This window comes from Drosophila tropicalis, unplaced genomic scaffold (assembly GCF_018151085.1).
Source record: "Drosophila tropicalis isolate 14030-0801.00 unplaced genomic scaffold, ASM1815108v1 contig_1002, whole genome shotgun sequence".
Taxonomy (NCBI): Eukaryota; Metazoa; Arthropoda; class Insecta; order Diptera; family Drosophilidae; genus Drosophila; species Drosophila tropicalis.
This window is the reverse complement of record NW_027172360.1, coordinates 588,177-608,575: the sequence shown is the minus strand read 5'-3', so window position 1 is coordinate 608,575 and position 20,399 is coordinate 588,177. Positions and strand designations below refer to the sequence as shown.

Here is a 20,399-nt window from a genome sequence, read left to right as displayed (position 1 = left end):
ACCATGTAGACGGAGTAGACATCCTTTGATACCTTTATCCCTTAGTCGTTGTTCTTCTAACTATGCCATGCATGAACCTTTTAGGGTCCTCTGCTCTGATTACAACCTTCTATTCCCTGTAATCGGCTCAGAGTTTTCTATTAATATGCTTAGCTATAGTATTATTTGTTTGTCTGTTTTTTCTATTGTGTATTTGTCCACGCCATTCGTTATACGAGCGTTATACGGCTGCACCGCTGGGTCGGTCGGGTGGGAGGTGGGCAGCAGCTAACTGCCTGGGCTCGCACGTAACACGCTTTGTCTTGGTGTTGTAGGGGCCACTTGAACGTACTGCGCATAGTATCGTCAACGTCCGCTATAGATGTCTAGTATATCAACTTCACGCCGCCATCTTAAGAGCTTTCAGGATTAGACTTGATTTTAAAGCTACTTGTTGCCCGGAGCAGATAAAGTATGAAAATTGTCAGGATCAAAATACTATATCATATGGTTCTGAAAGAAACATAGATGAAGAAATTTGAGTATTTCTCTGAAATTTACTAATATGATGGTTTTGGGTATAAATCATTAGATCCAGAAATTTCAAACAGATGCGATAAATAGAACACAAGTTACGGTCAATATAAATCGACAGCGCTGCAGCCAGCCTACTACGTCATTGCTTGTAATCCACAGAGCAGCTGAGCACACTCATATACACAGACGCAACGCTACAATAGTAGTATGCAGCATCGGGAAAAAGAAGAAGAAATGGGAATTATATTTAGAAGGGTTTGTCTGTGCATTGATACAGAAAAAGAATTTGAAACAAGTAAAAATATTATGGCCAAGGACTGCAAGGGTAGTTTATACTTCGGCACAGCCGAAGTTAGATTTTTTGATATTTATTAATTGGTAATTGGCTGGTATTGTTAAATTGTAACGAGGTTGTGTAATGAACGTACAATGCGATGGGAAAGGGCAGGTATTGCGAGTTAAAAATGATTTAAAATAAACAAGTTATAATTGTAGATCAAAGTCCTTTACATTTAAGGAACAATTATTAAAAATGTGAACTTCCTTGTATGTATATATAAATAGGCAAAACTACCAATAGCTTGTAAAGTAGCCTGGCTCAGCTGCTGCTAAATTCGATGTTGTTGCTTCTGTTGGGGTTGTCATTTCTAGTTTAGACCACAAAAAAGTCTTATATTTAAGTTCAGTATTGCTTCATCGGATGGAAAAGAGAAATGTCGTATTTGTGCTCAAAATTTAAAGCTTGATTGAACATATTTACAAGCATCTTATTTAAATATTAAATATTGGACCTTTTGTTCGGAATCTTGTGGCCATTTAGAAGGCAACTTCATTTTCATTTCACGAAATTGATCAAACCGACGCTGTGCAAATAAACTTAAAATGTTTTTTGGACGCCTTGTTGCGTTTCTACTTTGCAAGTATTCAAAATGTAAAAATCTACATATTTCTTGCTTGGTACACTCCATGGTTGACTTAGGCTTCAGCCGCGCATTAAGCGATGAGCGACGCTCTCTCGAGCAACGTAAATTATTAAAGCTTATGAGAAAGCGTCGAATTATAAGTGTCATTCCATAGAGTAGAAAAATAGAAATAAAGTTATAATAATAAAACCAATCGTTCTTCAGCAGAAATTATTGATCTCGGTTTATTTATTTTGCTATCAATTTTACTTAAAAGCAAATCAAATGAATCGATTGACATGAGTAAATATTACCAAAATTGATCTGGGTGGTCGCGAAGGTTTCTATATACATATGTGATGAAACTAGACATACTCTTTTCTCAATCGATTTATGGGATGAACACAAAACCTACGCCTTTGAATGCTCTTTAATTTTCTATATTTGTTATAGCGGCTTTCTAGATTTCGTAGAATTTCTCTAGAATAAGTTATTTTTGTAACTAATCAACTCGAGCGGTGTCGCTCAGTGCGTCTTCGGCCATGCATTAAGCGATGAGCGACTAAGCGACTGAGCGATGCTCTTTCGCGAGTCAAAAAATGAATTCTAGATAAATTCGAAGAAATCTCCTTGTAACCCGTTATAGCAAATATAGGCAATTAAAGAGAATCGGATGAGAAAAGAGTATGGCGAGTATATCACCTATGTATACAGAAACCTTCGAGACCACCCGGATCGATTTTGGGAATATTTATATATTTGTTTATATATATATTTTAATTATATTTATATGTCTTATTTTATACTCTTTATATGTACATAAGTGTCGTTCCATAAAACGATAAATTGATTCTGCGCAGATTTTTGCGTGGCTGATGCGTTAGTCTAACATAGTACTGAAACGGATGATCACAACACCGTCAAAAAATATATGTAAAACCGAAATATGTGTATCTGTCGCAATCTGTTCGAGTTTATTTTTTCATAACTCAATATTATATTTGCGCTATTTTAATATGTCTTATAGCAATGTTATAAAGCTTAGTGAGTTCAGCCTACACCGAAATAATTTTCATCTTTGACAACTCGCATCATGTCATACTCGCCAGTATAGTATTCAATTAAATTCCTTTATTTAATAACCGCTGCGCATTCTCCTTAGTTTTCTCCTTTCTTTGTATTCAAATGGGCTTCATTATTATATAATATTTTTGACCTATGACATATATTTCATAGAAAATTAATAAAGGGTCTCATTAATAAAATTTCAGTGTAGCTGCCCTTGAAGAACAAGATGTAAACAAGAGTTCAAAAATAAATTTAGAACAAAAGCCACAAGTAATAAAAAACCACGGACCTCATCAGCACCCAATTGAATTGGAAATCTCCCAGCACGCTGAATGTTCAGAAATACAGAGGCAAGGAGAAATTGATGTATTGAATTGTAATAAACAGCCCTATCAAGAGCAGTACCAATCATGTCCAAAGTATTATGATAGTCTTAAGATTGAAGCCATATGTCCTAACTTGACGAATAAAAGCAAATTATCCATGAACCTGCCTCACCCGCCGCAGCATCAAGTACAATCAACCTGTATTTTTGCTCCAAATCATTTGGAGGAGGAAAAACCAGCTCAGATACAACAAGATACCAGCACAACAGCAACCTTAACAATTCAAGGTAGTTTTCAAAACGTGCTCAATTTGCAACGACAGCAAAAGGCTGCTGCATGTTCAGCACAGCAACAAGATTCGCAAAGACCACAAACGCAATACAAAAAACTTCAATTGCCGGTACAATCAAGCACTGTCACCGTTGCAACATCTTTAGGAATAAACAGGCATACTGATAGTGGGCATGACTTCCATCAAAGCGCAACAACATCTGCTTCTACATCGTCTAGCGGCAAGTCTCAGGTTCGGGTATGTATAAATCGTCTAAACGTCGAAGATGCTCGCCTTATGCAACAAAGTATTAAAAAGTTTGTACAAAAGTCACCAGAATTTGCTAAGAATATGGGGTTGCTACAGGAACAGGAACTGCCAAACGAGACATCAAAATTTCCACATTCATTTAAAAATATTGATGAGACAAGGCCGTCTATATGTACTGATGAGCCCCGTAAAAATGTAAATACGTCAGCGGATATGTTTACGGTAATAAAGGCCGATGAAAAGCGAACATGTTCAAAAAGAAAAATAGCTGTATCGATTGGAGATATTCCCCCGGAGCAAATATGTAAGCATTCACAAATAAACAGTTTAAATTTTATGAATTCTTAAAAATGCAATTTAATTTAGTTTCCAAACCAAAATTACGTCGTGTTGAACGAATAATGCCCTTAACCACCACTAAATGTACAAAGGAAGAAGTAACTCGTTCGCAAACATATCAACAGTTTATGCGGAATATGGAACAAATTATTGAATTGCTCGATGACACTGAATCACCAAACTTTGATTCAGGTAACTTGATTATTATATTTTTTATGTTCTTTATTGGTAAAATTGACAAAATTTTGGTGAAGTGAGGAACGCATATAAAGTATCATAAATATGTTTATAATATAGAGACTAGATAAGTTTATTTAAATTTTTGGATAGATTTTTGAAGAAGTGTTCAAACTTTGAAAATGCCGAAGATAGACGCGGCCACAGTAGCAGATTTGATTAAACTTAATGCGTTATGAACATATATTGTTTATATTCTGGCGGGGTATCTCTAAAACACTTTGAAAGAAATGGAGTCCCAAATAATCACAATAGCACAGTGGGCGCTGCCATAAACATTGGCACACAATAAGTCCAAAAATGAATTTTAAATTAATAGAAGCCCTTTTTGCAATTTAGTACAAGCAGAGGAAAACACTGAGATAATCGGGAATAAGAACTGTACGGTAGCAAATCATCTGGTAAAAACTGGAAAACTATTGAGCCAAGCTTGCAATGAAGTGCAGGGAGTGCGATAGAAGACTGACATATTTTTTAAAATCTAATGTCGAAAGGATAAACAGTTTAATAGGGATAATTGAACCATAAGCAAGCAGTATGTCTAGACGTCCGTTTAGTAAGAACTGATGGTAGCATAGTGAAAAAGGAGTGGTACTTAGCTACTATCAAAAAGTCTTACCAAGCTAAATAATAAAAAGTGCAAGAAAAGTCTCGAGACATTTTAGCCAAATGTACATAAATTTAATTTTTTTTCTTACATGCCTCCTCCTTTATGCATATGCAATCACAGTCTCTCTTAACTTAACTTAACTTAACAATAACTTTAAACTTTATGCAGTACACATACCTAATTTGGTGTCTCTAGCTAGTATAGTCTTCGCGAAAATCGTTGATGCTGATGAAGACTACATATTAGGGCGGTTTAATTTTTTGTCTTTCAAAACGCCCAGCATCAAATTTGGCAGAGTCACTGTTCGTGACTTTACCGTTTGTATGGGAGCTATAGTGGTCCGACCCGGTTGAATCCGAGATATACAACCCCTGCAGTATATAGAAGCCTACATGCAAAATTTCAGCTCTGTAGCTCTAGGAGGAGTTTGCGTTGATCCAGATCCGTTGCTGATCAAGAATATATATACTTTAAATGGTCGAAAATGCTTCCTTCTATGCGTTGCAGTCTTCTGGCCAAAATTAATATACCCTTTTTGCAAGGGTATAAAAACAGAGGGCGGGGTCTAACTTCGACCGCATCAAAGTTTGTATACCCTTGCAAGTATTTTGGCAGAGTCGTACCTAAAAAGTCTAAAATTCGGGAAAGAACAGCCTACAATCTTGGCAAAGCAAAGAACGAAGTTGTCGACCAAACTCACTCTTTCCCAGCGATAGTTCGATGATATAGTCACCATATCGTGATCAAACTTAGCACTTATTAACAAATATATTAAACTGAGAAATATATATAGAAATAACGAAGTTATTGACAAAAGTCAGTGTTTGCCACCGATCGTTCCTATGGAAGCTATATGATATAGGCAGCCGTCTTAATCAAAATGGCACAATTGTTTATAGGTGAAATAAACATGGAGATGGCTAAATGGACTCAGCTGCTAATCAAAAATACATATACTTTATGGGATCGGAAACGTCTGCTTCTGTGTGTTACAAATAGATAGCACATAAGCTACAGTCAATATTAATCAATTCAACCGCTGCCGGCAGCGCTGCTTGCTGCCTATTATGTCATCATCAAAACAAAAGAGTATATGCATACACAGACACAGACGCAACGCTACATGAAGTGTATGTGTATGCGTGCGTTGCTTTGCTTAGGGAATGAGGGAAGAAGAAGAACAAATTGTAGTATGAAGAGTAAAATTGTTTTGTTTGTATATTGATGAATTAAGATGCAGGAAACAAATTTTGAACATGTAAAATTATTGTCATGGACTGCAAAGGTATATAAGTTAGCTGTTTCTTTGATATTTATTAATTCAAACAAAACGTCGCACTTCGGCTGACGACCAACGAGAGAGCGTCTCATCTTAATCCGATTACGCAGCAAACACTTCCTTCAGAGCCAGACACCACCCAGCAAGTAGCCTAGAATGGTGCGTTACTATCTGGTATCTCCATCACTAACAGACTTAAGTACATTTAATACTATAAATTTAAACTATTTGTTTCACTTGGTGCATGGTTTATCGATGTCGGCTAGTCGACTTCATTTTTGTTTGCAGCTGTACACAACAGGCGGATGCAACCGAATCAAGCCATTATATTAAATGGCTCTCACAGAAACAATTAATCGAAAACAGTGACTTTCATCAATAACTTCGTTATTTCTTAGCTTTTGTCAGAGAAAGTAATATTTCTCTCCATAATACACCTGTTAAAGACTTTACAAAATTTTATCGTTAATCGGCATCATATTATGATCTTATAGTTCGACAGTTCTTGCAAATTCTATCATTATTATATATAACGAGAGGAACCGGGCTAACTTCGGGCGTGCCGAAGTTTGTATACCCTTGCAACTTTATCCGATCTTTAAAAATTATTCATTGTTGCTAAAATTGATGTTTTCTTTACACCTACCAAATTTCTTTAATTGTAGTAAAAACCAGTGGGCCGGAGCTAACTTCGACCGTGTCAAAGTTTGTTTACCCTTGCAACTTTTTTGGTAACTCTTTCCTTACCTATTAGCCATCAATATGGAAGAACGTTTTATTTAAAAACGTTTACGTTTGCGAATGAATGGCCTACAATCATAGGAAATAACGAAGATATTGATCACTGTTTTCCACCGATCGTTCCTATGGAAGCTATATGATATAGTACCCGATCTTCATCAAATTCGGTACAGTCGTTAACAGATATATTAAACTAACACATGTTTAATTTGAAAGCAATCGCGTTAAAAGTAACGAAGTTATTTACAAAAGTCACTGTTTTCGACCGATCGTTCCTATGGGAGCTATATGACATAGTCACTCGATCTTGATCAAATTTGACACAATAGTTTGTAGGCGTAACAAACTCTTTAATATTCAGTTTTACAGCAATAGCTCAGAAAATAACGAAGTTATTTGGAAAAGTCACTGTTCGTGACTTTGCCGTTTGTATAGGAGCTATATGATATAGTGGTCCTATCCGTCTGAATCCGAGATATACAGCCCCTGCTGTAAATACAAGCCTACATGCAAAATTTCAGTTCTGTAGCTGCTACGGTCAAGGAGGAGTTTGCGTTGATCCAGACGGACGGACTGACGGACATGGCTATATCGTCTCGTCGTGCTGATCAAGAATATAAATATGTACTTTGTATGGTCGAAGATGCTTCGTTCTATGCGTTGCACACATCTGACCAAAATTAATATACCTTTTTTGCAGGGGTATAAAAAAAGGTCGGGTTTGCTGATTGACGCTATAATTTCAGAACACACGAACCGTTTTCCAAGGTTTTGCATGAGGAATAGAGAGAACAATTTTTAAATATATGAATTTTAAAGATGGTGTTAGCATGGCGGTGGTACTACACATTTTGCGCTTATGTTGCCAATCAATTTAAACACAATGAATACATGCAATTTTTCCGGATCCAGTGCAATGGGAAAATTGTAAAAGCAATGCAATCTCATTGTTTGGGCACATCGACACATAATAAATCACTTGAAGCACTTAACACACACACTAATTGATCGTTGCCGTGCTTATGATATTCATTCATTTATTGTTTGGCTGTTCGACTAAAAGCTTGTACAATAATTGACATGTTATTATAAAGGAAAAAAGAAAGAAAACCTTTAATGTTATCTTAGACTATCTTATTTCTATGATCCAGATACTAAAAGAAGCTAACTTCAATTTAGCGGCTTAGTTCTAGAACTAACAACGATTGCAATGTGGAATGTCGGCGATAATAAGCCCTTGAACAATCAGGGAGATTATTTAAGAGAGGTGATACTCAATCACCTAAATCAGTTATTTATTGATTGTTTAACAGTTTTAAGACCTGTATGGTAGATCTAACAAGAGTTTTAGAAGCTTGTTTTCGCCCACCTGCAATTTACTGATGTGCGTAGCAGCACAGATACCCCAAGTGGAAGTTGTGGGTTGATAGCGTAGACTTTCGGTTTATTAGTGGGTATAGAAGACAAATTAGTTTATTAATTTTGTTAATTGTAAGTCCAATGTGGATTTTGAATGTAAGCTTTTTATCAAACGTAATTCCCAAGTAGCGTACTGAATCTACCCAATGAATCGGGAAGTTGCAAATATTTAAAGTGTCATTGGGGAAAAAACAGAGTTTTCTTTTTTTTGGTGAAGATAAAGCGTTGGTTTTGATTGAATTTACTTTTATTTTCCATTTGTGGTAGTAAGATTCAAGTATGTTGAGTGCTGTTTGAAGAGAAAACTTAATGTCAGCATACTGGGCATTAGCACAATAGATGACTGTATCATCTGCGAACATGGATAGCTCACAGTTTGGAGGTTTAGGGATGTCGTAGGTATAAACATTGAAGAGGATTGGCCCTAAAACAGAGCCCTGAGGGACGCCAGAGCTACATAGAAAACTCGATCAGTCAAGAAGCTACGCAAAATAAGAATAAGGTAGGGAGCGATTCCGATGGATTTGAGTTTATAAATATGTGCCAGATGCCAGACAGTGTCAAATGCAGCTTCGATATTTAATGTGACTAAGCCCACGGACTGCTTTTGTTGGAAGCAATTTTGGATAAAGTTTCTAAGCTTTGTGGTAGGAAGTGAACAGTTGGATCCTTCTCTGAACCCATATTGTTCAGGGGGAGTATGTTGTGGGATTCAAGTGGTCAATAAGTCTAGTCTTAATAAGTTTCTCGAATATTTTTGAGATACCACTGAGAAGGCTGATTGGCCTGTAGCTAGCAGGATTGTCAGATGGCTTCCCTGGCTTAGCTATTGGCATAAGTTAAAGACGAGAGTCAAGTAGGTTATCGCGTTGGGTGGCAGGTTTTTAAGGCAAACGTTGTGTATGCCATCAGTCCCTGGAGATTTTTTAGTTTTGATGCCATTTAGAATGCTTTTCAGTTCGCTAGCTCTAATTTTCATAATTTGGGAATTCGAATTAGTGACCGAGGCGAGGCTATTTAGGTCACTTTATGGACTGTAGGTAGGGTCATTTGGATAGAGAATGTGAAGTTTGCCTAAAGTTTTAAGCTCGCTGAGAATGTTTCCCCAGCTGTTGGCTCGAGCACAGTTCCAGTTTATATGTCGTGAGTTCAGGTCGCCAAAGGCAACATATTTAACATCTATCTGTGAGAATTTGTTAAGTTCGCTTTTATACATATGTTTCATATGACTAGAATCTCCTGTTGAGTTACGGGTTCTGGATATGCATTTAGCTGTGTTGCCAGGAAAGTACACGGCAAACAAGTTAAGATATTTGTTAGTGCTCAAAGTAATTTATTACGTTTTTAATAAGATGCGTGTTCATATTGGAGATCGGTTTGTGCTTCACATTCACATTCTTACTGATTATAACAGCGACTCCGCCGCCTTTACTTCCAGTCCTATCACATCTGTATATGTAATAGTTTTGTAAATCAAAACGATCAGTTTGAGTTAATAAGAGCTACGTGAATATTATTATCTTCTAGGAACTTAATTAGTTCCGTTCGTTTTTGTTTTAGGGCACAAACATTCCATGCCATGATATTTATACTGTTTGTGGAATTATTTACTGGAGACCACATATTTAATTGCAAGTTGTGTTAAGACTTTGAACTGTTCACTTTTATTAGACCTTTCTGCTAGAAGGGTGTTTAACTCTTCCATGGAAAACAAATTAGACCCGTTTGTCTGAATGTTCGGTGGAGAGGCATTGTTGGTCACTGCATTACTGTAGCTCAAATAGATCATCTGCTGTGCATTTGTATTAAGAGTCAAAGCGTGGAAAGAGTTCTTGTTAAAAGCTGTTCGTGAGAGATGCTGGGCTGTGTTGTTGGTGATGCCATTGTTCGTCGTATTGCTTCGTTGTGGAAAGCGTTTCGAAAGCAAGTTCCGATAAGATTGATAGCAGGGGCAAAAGGGGTCGATGGAGCGGTGGGCTTTTGATATTGTTGGCAGGCGATTTCAGCCACATGTTTCACCTTTGTGTATTATATAAATATTATCGCTTACCACTAAAATGAAAGTTCAACTTTAAAATAATAAGTGCTGCACAATTTTCCAAACAATTGTAAGCTGTTTGAAATGGAAAAGTGCCAGTTAATGTGACAACTGGATTAATTACATACTCTTTCCAACGACTTTTGTCGATTTGTAGACTCTCAATTAGCTCTTATGGAAATTGTTTTCCCAAACATTAGTAAGAATTAACAGAATTATGCTTGGTTAAGTCAACAAGCCATTCTCGCCGTAAAGAATAATAATGTACACACACTGAATTTCATCATTCAATTAAAAATCGTTGGCGATTTTGTGAAATACAAACAATTCAGTTACTCTTTTTACTAAAATTTTTTCTTCTTCCATCATTTCCTAAGCAAAACACGGCACGCATACACATACAGTTTATGTACGTAGTAGGCAGCAAGCAGCGCTGCCGGCAGCGATTAAACCGATTTAAATAAATTGCCAAATTTTGAAATCTGAGTTTTTATAGCCAATACTCCAATTTTTATGAAAATGTTTCTTCCAGAGCTACAGCTGTAAAAGCTCTGAAAAAGTTCCGTTAATTTCACTAATTATTTGGTCGTTTTTCACATTTTTGTGCTTATCCCCACAAATTTGGCTGTTCACAAAAATAGCAGTGTTTCGATTAGTTAAAAGGGTACATATCTGCCAGTATTAAGCTTAATTTATTAGATAATTATGTTCTAGTACTGTTTGCGACAACTAACGCTAAAATGTTTATGATGGTAGGAAGAGGAACGCATTGCTATGCTGAGAAGACGTTGTGGATCCAAAACCTTGAAAAAACAAGGTAAAACTTAAAAAAAAATCCAAATTTTAGTTGGATGTTCTGCAAAGATGGTGTCTGCTGCCCTAGGCTTCCAAAAAAAATTCTCGGGCAGACGACCGTAGTGTAGTTTTGTTTGGTGGTGCAGGTTATAAACAGTGTACGTCGCCCAGAATATACAGAGTATACCACCCAAACCACACGCAAACAGCGGTTAGACTATAGGGAATTATGTGGACTTGTTTCTCAAATATTGGACTTAGTCCTATTCTTAAGATTGATGGGAGTACGGATCGAAATGTCTACATGAACATCATGAAGAAGGTTATATATCATATGGAATATGTCCATAATATGGACATATCACCCGTATTATGACCCAAAACATAGGAGCAATCTCAAATAAATTGTTTTTAATTCGAAAGAATAATGTAATACCAGGGCCAGCTCAGGTGCAGGATTGGTAACCCATTGAAAATGTATGGGGTAACATTCAGAGAAGTGTCACAAAACAAAAACCGTCCAATACAACTCAACTCTGTGAAGTTATCCAAGAAACATGGCAGCAGATCCCAGTTCAGCTTTGCAGGATTCGGTGCGGCGCAGGTGCCAAGTGAATATTGCCAATAAGTGGTTCACAACAAAGTATTAAATTCTAAGAACCAAAGGTGACCTGAATTTGAAGTTTCAAATAATTTGGAAACGAGAGATTTTAATTCTTATCTGTCACTGCAATTTTTATGAACAGCTCAAAATGCCCTTTTGTTTAATATTTTGCTCATTTCTAAAAATTGAGGCTTTTTGTTCAGTCCAAAATGGCAGTAATTTTGTTCTATATAAATAAAGATTATGAATTTAAAAAATATTGGTGCAATTATTGTCTTTTTAATATGATTTAACAACTTTGAAGTCAAAGCTTAAGGGCACTGCTATTTTCGTGAACACAGTTGTATATGATATAGTGGTCCAATCCTAACAAATTTTTATACTTACCAGGGTAATAAAAAGCCCCAAAATAAATTTCATCGCGATAGCTCTTAAGATGGCTTAGTAAAACGCATACGCACCGACGGACGGACGGACAGACGGACATGGCTATATCAACTCAGCTTCTCATGCTGATCACGAATATATATATTTTATGTTGTCGGAAACGTCTCATTCTGTGCGTTACAAGCATCTGACCAATTTTATAATACCCCCTGCAAGGGTATAGTGAATGCTGTAAAATGCAATACAAATTTTCCCTTTTAACTAAAAAACAAGAAAAAATTATTTTTATACCCTTGCAAAAAGGGTATATTAATTTTGGTCAGAAGTGTGCAACGCATAGAACGAAGCATCTCCGACCATACAAAGTATATATTTTCTTGATCAGCACGACGAGACGAGTTCAAATAGCCATGTCCGTCCGTCCGTCTGCCCGTCCGTCCGTCCGTCTGGATCAACGCAAACTCCTCCTAGACCGTGAGAGCTACAGAGCTGAAATTTTGCACGTGGGCTTGTATATACTGCAGGGGTTGTATATCTCGGATTCAGGATCGGACCACTATAGCTACCATAGATCATAAAGCTCCCATACAAAGCCCAAAGTCACGAACAGTGACTTTTCTTAATAACTTCGTTATTTTCTGTGCTATTATCGTGAAACTTAATATTAGAGAGTTTATTACGCCTATAAACTGTGCCAAATTTGATCAAGATCGGGTGACTATATCACATAGCTCCCATAGGAACGATCGGTGGAAAACAGTGACTATGATCAATATCTTCGTTATTTCCTATGATTGTAGGCCGCAAACATCTTTCGCAAACATAACCCTTTTTAGATAAACCGTTCTTTCACATTGATGGCTAATAGGTAAGGAAAGAGTTACCAAAAAAGTTGCAAGGGTATACAAACTTTAACGCGGTCGAAGATAGCCCCGGCCCTCTGTTTTTTAATATTTTAATCCCAAAACAAAATGTTACAATGATCGAAAACATTTGATAGCGAAACGGAGTTCTCCGGGCTTTCTAGTTACATAAAAACTACTTCAGATAACTGTCATAAAAAGGTATACAATATAGGCCGCATTGCATAAGATTGAGTTCGTGAACCCCTGTTTTTCACAAGTCGCACTTCTTTGACGCCTATAGTTACACCATGAGTATCAGACAAACTTACAAGGGTAAAGATACTTCAGCACGCACGAAGTTAACCACCAGCACCGGTTTAAATATGTATATTTGGTAATTAAAGAATATATATATAACTTAACAAAAAAATTTATATATTTTGCAGAGGACGTTGACGAAAATATTGAATGTATTTCTCCAAAACTACTTAACATCATGAGCAACGACGTAGCAAAGCTAAAAGCAAAGGAAGCTCTGGACTCAATTCCAAAAAACAAGTTAACACTTCTTATTAATTATGCCATGCGAAACGTGTATCTAGCCAGAAATTACTTTGCTGGACAGGTATATATTTTTAAGCAATTATTTTTAAGCGATGATTAATGGAATTTGTTTATGTAGGATGACGAAGATGAAATTGTAGACGATGAAGTTATTGAAAAGATACTAAACGCAATGGATGCTTGCTTGCTTATATGCAATATATACTCAACTGTCAACGATTTAAAATTTTTACAGGAGGATAATATATCGCACATTATCAAGTTTACCCAATTTCAACTGCGAGAAACCATATTTCCTCTACATGACCCAGTATACACTGTTAAAAGTTTAAAAAAAAATCATCAACGAAAAAAGGTTAAAACTCATCAAAGCCCTAACCGCAATCTGCAACTATTTTACTCTAAAGCTGTCGAGTTGTTAAAAGTCTTTGTACCACTGTTTGATAAATGTATTTTCGTCGATACTATAGTTCTGCCTCTTTCAACACTTGCGATTGAGCCTTTTTTTGTAGATAATATTGAGACTCTTCAATTCGTTTGTTTGGAACTGGTTACAACTGTAAGTAAAGATTTTTATATAATAAATAATTAATTATGAGTTTCAGTGAAGTATAAATATTAAGACAAAAAAAAATTTTGAAGCATTCTGACCTGAGGGGGTATTTTTGCCAGCCTTTTTTTTTTACACACTTTAAAGTAATAATATTTAAAAAACGGAAAGAGTTATTGCAATTTGTATACCCTTTGCAGAGGGTATTATTAAATTGTGTCAGATATTTGTAACGCACAGAAGGAGACGTTTTCGACCCCATAAAGTATATATACTCGATAGTCGATATAGCCATTTCCGTCTGTCCGTCCGTCGGTGCGTATCCGTGTTACTCAGCCATTTTAAAAGCTATCGGTTTTTTGCTTTTTATCACCTGGATCTGATAAAGAATAAAAATCTCTAGGATGGGACCATTTTATCATATAATTATATATGAAAAGTAGGTGAAGCAGTTGGAGCATCGCTATGGAATTTACTTATGTAATAATATTGGATATAAAATCTCAGATCCCTAAATTTTAATCTGTTAGGATAAATAGAAGTTACAGGCAGTATAAATCGGCTCTGCTCCCAGCTCAGCCGGCAGCGCTGCCTGCTGTGTACTACGTCATTCGTCATCAACAGAGTACATGCATACACACACAGACTATAGTGTTTTGTGTGATATAATACAAACTCGAATATTGTGTTTTGTTTTATATTGTTAGCATAACTAAAAAAAAATCCTAAATTAGATAGGTCTTGTCACTCTTCTGCTGCCATTAAGCAAAATAAATTCTCATTATAAACAAGCTTTTAATAGAATATTCAATATTAGCAAAAAGCGAGAACAAAAATTAAAAAAAAATGGGTTAAGGTTTGATTTTTTTGACATTTTGGTCCAAAACTCGAGTACGGACGGATTTATTGGCTAGATGTCTTTCCAACATTTGTAGTCCTTTTAATTATAAAAAACTGTGTTAAAGAAAGTTTGTAAAAAAATGAATATTTTAAAAGTAGAAGTATTAGAAGCAAGCGAAAAAAAGACACCTTTTCGAAAAAATGGCAAATGATGAAAAACTTCCGCAAAGAATGTTGCATGAAACCATCGTGATAACATAAAAAACTACAATTACAATCTGTTTTAATAATAAGGTTTAGCAAATATGCAACTAATGTAGTAAATATTCTTTTTCAGATATTTCGCAAGGAAAGATACGACAAAATAAGAAATAGTATTTTGGGAGATATATTATCATCGATTGACCGATTGCCTTCTTCAAAAAAAAATCTTCGTCCATATAAGCTCACAAATAATGGAGGAAACATTCAAATGGTTACCGCGCTGGTGCTTCAATTAATTCAATGTGCAACCATTTTGCCTGATTCACTATGTGGCAATGGCAAAGGGAACTCCAAAACATTTCATATAGATGATATTAACGATGATCTTCCTAGTGGTGCTACGAAAATGATTGAACCCTATCAGGATATACTTGTGCTGAAAAAATATGATGTTGCAGTTAGCATCGGTGGCAATTTTTTGACGACTTTTTTAAACAAATGTAAATCACGGTCTAACGAAACTGATTTCCGTCCGCTTTTCGAAAATTTCATTCTTGATTTGTTGGCTACAGTTAATAAGCCAGAGTGGCCAGCATCTGAATTGTTATTATCATTGCTAGGAACAATGCTAGTTCGATATGTATCTGACAAGAGCATAGAACAAAGCATTCGCTTAGTGTCATTGGATTATTTAGGAATCGTTGCAGCTCGACTGCGTAAAGATATTGTTGAATCCCGATGTAAGGTAAACATAATTGATTCAATGATTGAATCAATTAAAGTTGAGCAGGAGAAAGAAGGAGATGTGCCTATTACTAATGTATGTATCAAGTTTAATATTTTTTTTTTTTAAGCTATACAATATTCTTTTTCTTGTACAAATCAGATGAAAATCGAAATGCATCCTGAGGAAAAACGAACTGAGTTTCTACAAAAGGTCCTCCTTGATTTTCTCGCTGTAAATGCCCAAGAGGAAAATTTAATTTGGGACTATGCTCGACACTTTTATTTGGCTCAATGGTATCGTGATGTAATATATCAACGACGTCGAATTAAAGATGGTGCGAAAGCCTTTGCATCCAGAAAAACAAAGCCGCAAAATAAAAGAAAATCTGGTAAGTAAACACAACGCATGGTTTGGAAAATATTTTTTTTTTAAACTTAAAAGCTATTGGGATGAAACTTGGCGTTTAAGAAATTTTTAACCTCTGTGAGATGAAGTGTTAAAATTCTTAGGCTTAAAAATTAATGATTGCCAAGAGTGCTGGGTGTCCGTGGTGCTGTAATATTCAAGGTCAAAGTCAGAAAATACTTCCGAGCATGTTTTTTCCGTAAAATTTCAATGACGGTTTTAATTTTTTTTTTCATCACAATTAAATGTGTTTTTGTTTTAAACAACTAAATAACGTTTTTTAATGTTTTAATTCGATTATTTTACTCTTGCAGACGGTATTATTAAATTGGTCAGATGTTTGTAACGCACAGAAGCACACGTTTCCGATCCCATAAAGTATATGTATTCTTGATTAGCAGCTGAGTCCATTTAGTCATGTAAATTTTTATTTCACCTATAAACGACTTTGTCAAATTTGATTAAGATCGGATGACTATATCATACAGCTCGCATAGGAACGATCGGTGGAAAACAGTGACTTTAATCAATAACATCGTTATTTGCTTGTAGATAAATTGTTTTTCCACTTTGACGGCTATAGGTATGGAAAAAGTAAGAAAAAACATGCAAAAGTATACAAACTTCTTCGCTTTTACGAATTGTTATATCCTTGCAAAATGGGTACATTAATTTTGGTCAGAAGTGTGCAATGCATAGAAGGAAGCAACCATATAAAGTACTTATTTGTTTTACTTGAAATCTAAACCCAAATTTCGATTTTTTTTTTTGATGAGAAGATTGGACCGCTTCAAGCATTAAGTTAGGCAAAACACGATTTAATTTTTATCCGATTTTAATTAAGAATATGCCATTCCACGGGAAATTTAATCCATTTTTTTTTTTAGTTTAAGAAAAAAAGTAATTTAGTAAAAACTTGTGTTGTAAAAAAGCCTCGCCCAAAGGACCAAAAATTTCCATACAAAATCCAGATTTTCGATTGGCTTCAAACCGAAAGTTGGGTCTAAATTAATGGTGTGCGGTTTATCTTAGTTTTGTTAGAAAACGTCCACCTCCACAGTTTAAGCCACAGAACTGAAAACAATACATATCCTTCAACAGCATTTCTGCATTCCACATGTCGAGAACAAATTTAAACAAATCATTGCATTTAATATCTATCGATGATTTGCAAGTTGTCGGCTGAATATTCGTCAAAATGATATAAAGTCTTGGCTCAAGCCTAAAAAGAACCATAAACTCGCATGTAAAATGCTCAACAAAAAAAACCCTGTTGCAGTTAATGTTTAAAGTAAAGATGCAGAACAAATGCAACGACAAAAATTTATCTATGTTGAAGCAGGAGATTATTGAAAATTTTGAAAACGACAGGATGCAAAGGCGTGTGGAGCAAAAAATATAAAAAAGTATCAAATAATCTAACTTTGGCATGTTCAAAATTCTTTTTCTGCAACTCAATTCAGCAATACATAAACAAAACATTATTGCTCTTTTCACTACTATTTTTTTCTTCTTTCCTCATTCCCTAAGCAAAGCAACGCACGCATACACATAAAATTTATGTAGCGTTGCGTGCTACCGGCAGAGCTGGGTGCAGATCCGATTTATATTGACTGTAACTTGTGTTCTATTTATCCGAACAGATTCAAATTCTGAGGTATCTGAAATTTTATATGTATATATACATAATATATACATACATATTGTCACTCATCGAAGTCGGTCGTGTTTTTTTTGCGCTCTCGCTTAATTTTTGTCTTTCATTCTTTCGTGAAGCTAATTTATAATATTCAATTTAAATTCATTGCCTTACTAATTCTTAATAAATCGCTATACTCATCGCGAAGTTTGCGTTAAATTTACAAACATTTATATAAATTTATAATCAAAACTTTAACAAACGCAAATATAATTTTGTTGATGCGCTGCTTAGTTTTTGATTTCGTTCTATTTTTTTGCTCCCACCCGCGCTCTCAATTTACAGTTCATAGTTTGCTTTTGTTTGTGTGGTGTTGGTGCTCTCTATTCTTTTGTTTTCTCTATTGATCGCGCTCGCGGCCGTTTACTTCGCGCTTGTGACAAGTTTTTGTTGTTGTGTGTTTTAATACAGATAAGTACAAATATTCTCTCTTTTTGTTTTCTCTTTCTAATTTGCAAATTGCAGTTAGCTTTTGCCTTAGTTTGTATACGTCTCTCTTAACATATGTATATACAAATACATTTTTCTTTTTATTTACATATAGATTTATAATTTGTTTTTGTATAAATCAATTATTTAATAATGTCTGTCTGTTGCAAGTATAATTGCAATAATCCCAGCAAGACCAGTGAAGACTTTCTTTACTGTTGGCTGTGTGACAATGTAATGCACTTTAAATGTGCTGGTTACACAGTCAAGGTGCGGGATAGTATTGCACAGGGTGGCGGCCTTAAATGGGCCTGTGATTCGTGTCGTGGTTTGGAGCTCGATATGCGAAGTTTTATGAAACGGACTGGGGAAGCATTTAAAACCCTGTCAGCTGGCGTTCATAAGCTCCAAGAGGAGCTTTTGGCGATGGAGGTTCAATTCAGAAGTTCTAAACTTTTGATTGAATCTCCGACGCGAAAGAGGGCCAGGTTTCAGGGCACGTCCCTCAGTCCGTCGGCACATTCGTCTCTACCAGTTGACCCTATGTCACCAAATGTACAGCAGCTGATATCGTTTAGGAGTCCGGCTTTGGTAGGTGTGGAGTCTCTTCCCATTTCCCCTGGAGACAGTATCCCACCTACTAACACGATATCGGTTGTAGTTTCCGAACCGTCCGGGCAAACATCCGTGTTGAGGAATATTGCCAATAAAGTAGTTACAAGAGGAGCTAGTAAAGTGCTGGCTGCTTCAGCTGCTGCTGCGTCTTGTAGCCGCTAGTGCTGTGCCTAGTATTCCTAGTTCCCTTGTTGTAGTTCCACCCAAAAACCAAATTTTTATTTCGAGGCTGGATCCCAATACTACTTCTGAAGAAGTCATAGCCTACATCCAGGGCAAAGTTCAAGCACCAAACATTGCTGTGGAAAAGTTCCGTTTTTCATATACTCGGGACATTTCGTCCTTTAAAATAGGTGTCTCCCCAGATCTTTTTGGCCAAATATATTTTTTTTTTTTTTTTTAACTTTTGATATATATTTGTTGAATCTACTCTTAAATTAGAGCCTAACAACAAGTTTGAGATATTTTTCTTAATCTAGTACTTAAGATAAATCCTGGGGATATTGGAGGCGGCCCGAATCACTTGTTATTGGGTTGGTCTGTCATTTCTTTTAAGACGAGTTCTATTATTAGTTCGCGTAAGGGAATTGGCAAGAACATTTGGGTGTGCATCCAGTTTCGCAGAATACTTTAGTTGTTGACTACCTTGATCTTAAGATTTTCGACTGCGCTCTTTGTATAATATCGACATTGCTGGTACTTGCCTTCCCCCATAGTACGGCTCCGTAAGTCCAGATGGGTTTCAGTACGGAGTTGTATAGGAGGACTTTATATTCCAGACGTAGAGGGGACCGAGCATTGATGATCCAATGTAGGCTACTCGCTTTCAGTTTAAGCTGTGACTTTTTTGCTTCGATGTGCTTGCGCCAAGTTAGTCTTCTGTCTAGGTGGATGCCAAGGTACGTGACATCCACGGCTTGAGGAACTGGAACGTTGTTTAGCATTAGAGCTGGACAGTTTCTTCTGTTAAGCGTAAATGTAACATGTTTGCATTTCTGCTCGTTGACCCAGATACGCCAGGTTGCTAGCCATTCCTCTACCACCTTGAGGTGTTCCTCTAAATTTGCAGAGGCTTGTATTGGGCATTTGGATCTGCTGAGGATTGCCGTGTCATCGGCAAAAGTGGACGTTGTAAGTCCTAAACTCGTTGGTAAGTCTGCAGTGTACAGTAGGTAGAGCAATGGGCCGAGTACACTGCCTTGCGGTACACCAGCTTTGATTTCAAAATCAGCCGAGACGGAGCCATTACATTTTACAGCGAATTGCCTATTGTAAAGATAAGATTCCATGAGTTTGTGGGTGTACTGTGGCAGTTTTTGCCGGATTTTGAACATCAGACCCTCCAGCCAAACTCTATCGAAAGCCTGGGCAACGTCGAGAAAGACAGCCGCACAGTATTCTTTTAGTTCGAATGCTGTTCGTATTTCGGATGTTATGCGATTGACTTGTTCAATTGTACCATGTTTTTCGCGGAAGCCGAACTGGTGTGAAGGGATTGTGTTCTCCGATGCCAGAAATGAGTTTAGTCGGATCTGCAGGACCTTTTCAAAAAGCTTCGAAAGACATGGCCGCAAACTAATTGGCCTATAGGATGATGGCTGGGTTTTGTCCTTTCCCACTTTAGGAATCATGATGATTGTGGACCTTTTCCATGTTCTTGGGAAGTAGCCAATTCCTATTATAGCGTTGAACAGTTTGCAGATGTATTGTATGGCAATG

At 36.4% G+C, this 20,399-nt stretch overlaps 1 protein-coding gene across 8 annotated transcripts in view; it reads left to right on the top strand.

Moving 5' to 3' along the window:
• The window catches only part of Nipped-B (Nipped-B cohesin loading factor), a 93,596-nt gene that overhangs the window by 15,607 nt on the left and 57,590 nt on the right, over nt 1-20,399 (top strand). For 6 of the 8 annotated variants that reach the window (XR_011031958.1, XM_068286420.1, XM_068286302.1 and 3 more), the window contains exons 6-11: nt 2,690-3,657; nt 3,720-3,884; nt 13,094-13,272; nt 13,330-13,770; nt 14,939-15,625; nt 15,692-15,920. Coding sequence is in view for 7 of the 8 variants with exons in the window: in XM_068286420.1 (XP_068142521.1) it covers nt 2,690-3,657; nt 3,720-3,884; nt 13,094-13,272; nt 13,330-13,770; nt 14,939-15,625; nt 15,692-15,920 (2,669 nt within the window). In the remaining variant the exon portion in view is untranslated. Of the gene's footprint in view, nt 1-2,689; nt 3,658-3,719; nt 3,885-13,093; nt 13,273-13,329; nt 13,771-14,938; nt 15,626-15,691; nt 15,921-16,251; nt 16,299-20,399 lie in introns of those variants that run through there. The other 2 variants (XM_068286222.1, XM_068286588.1) reach the window with 2 other exon arrangements.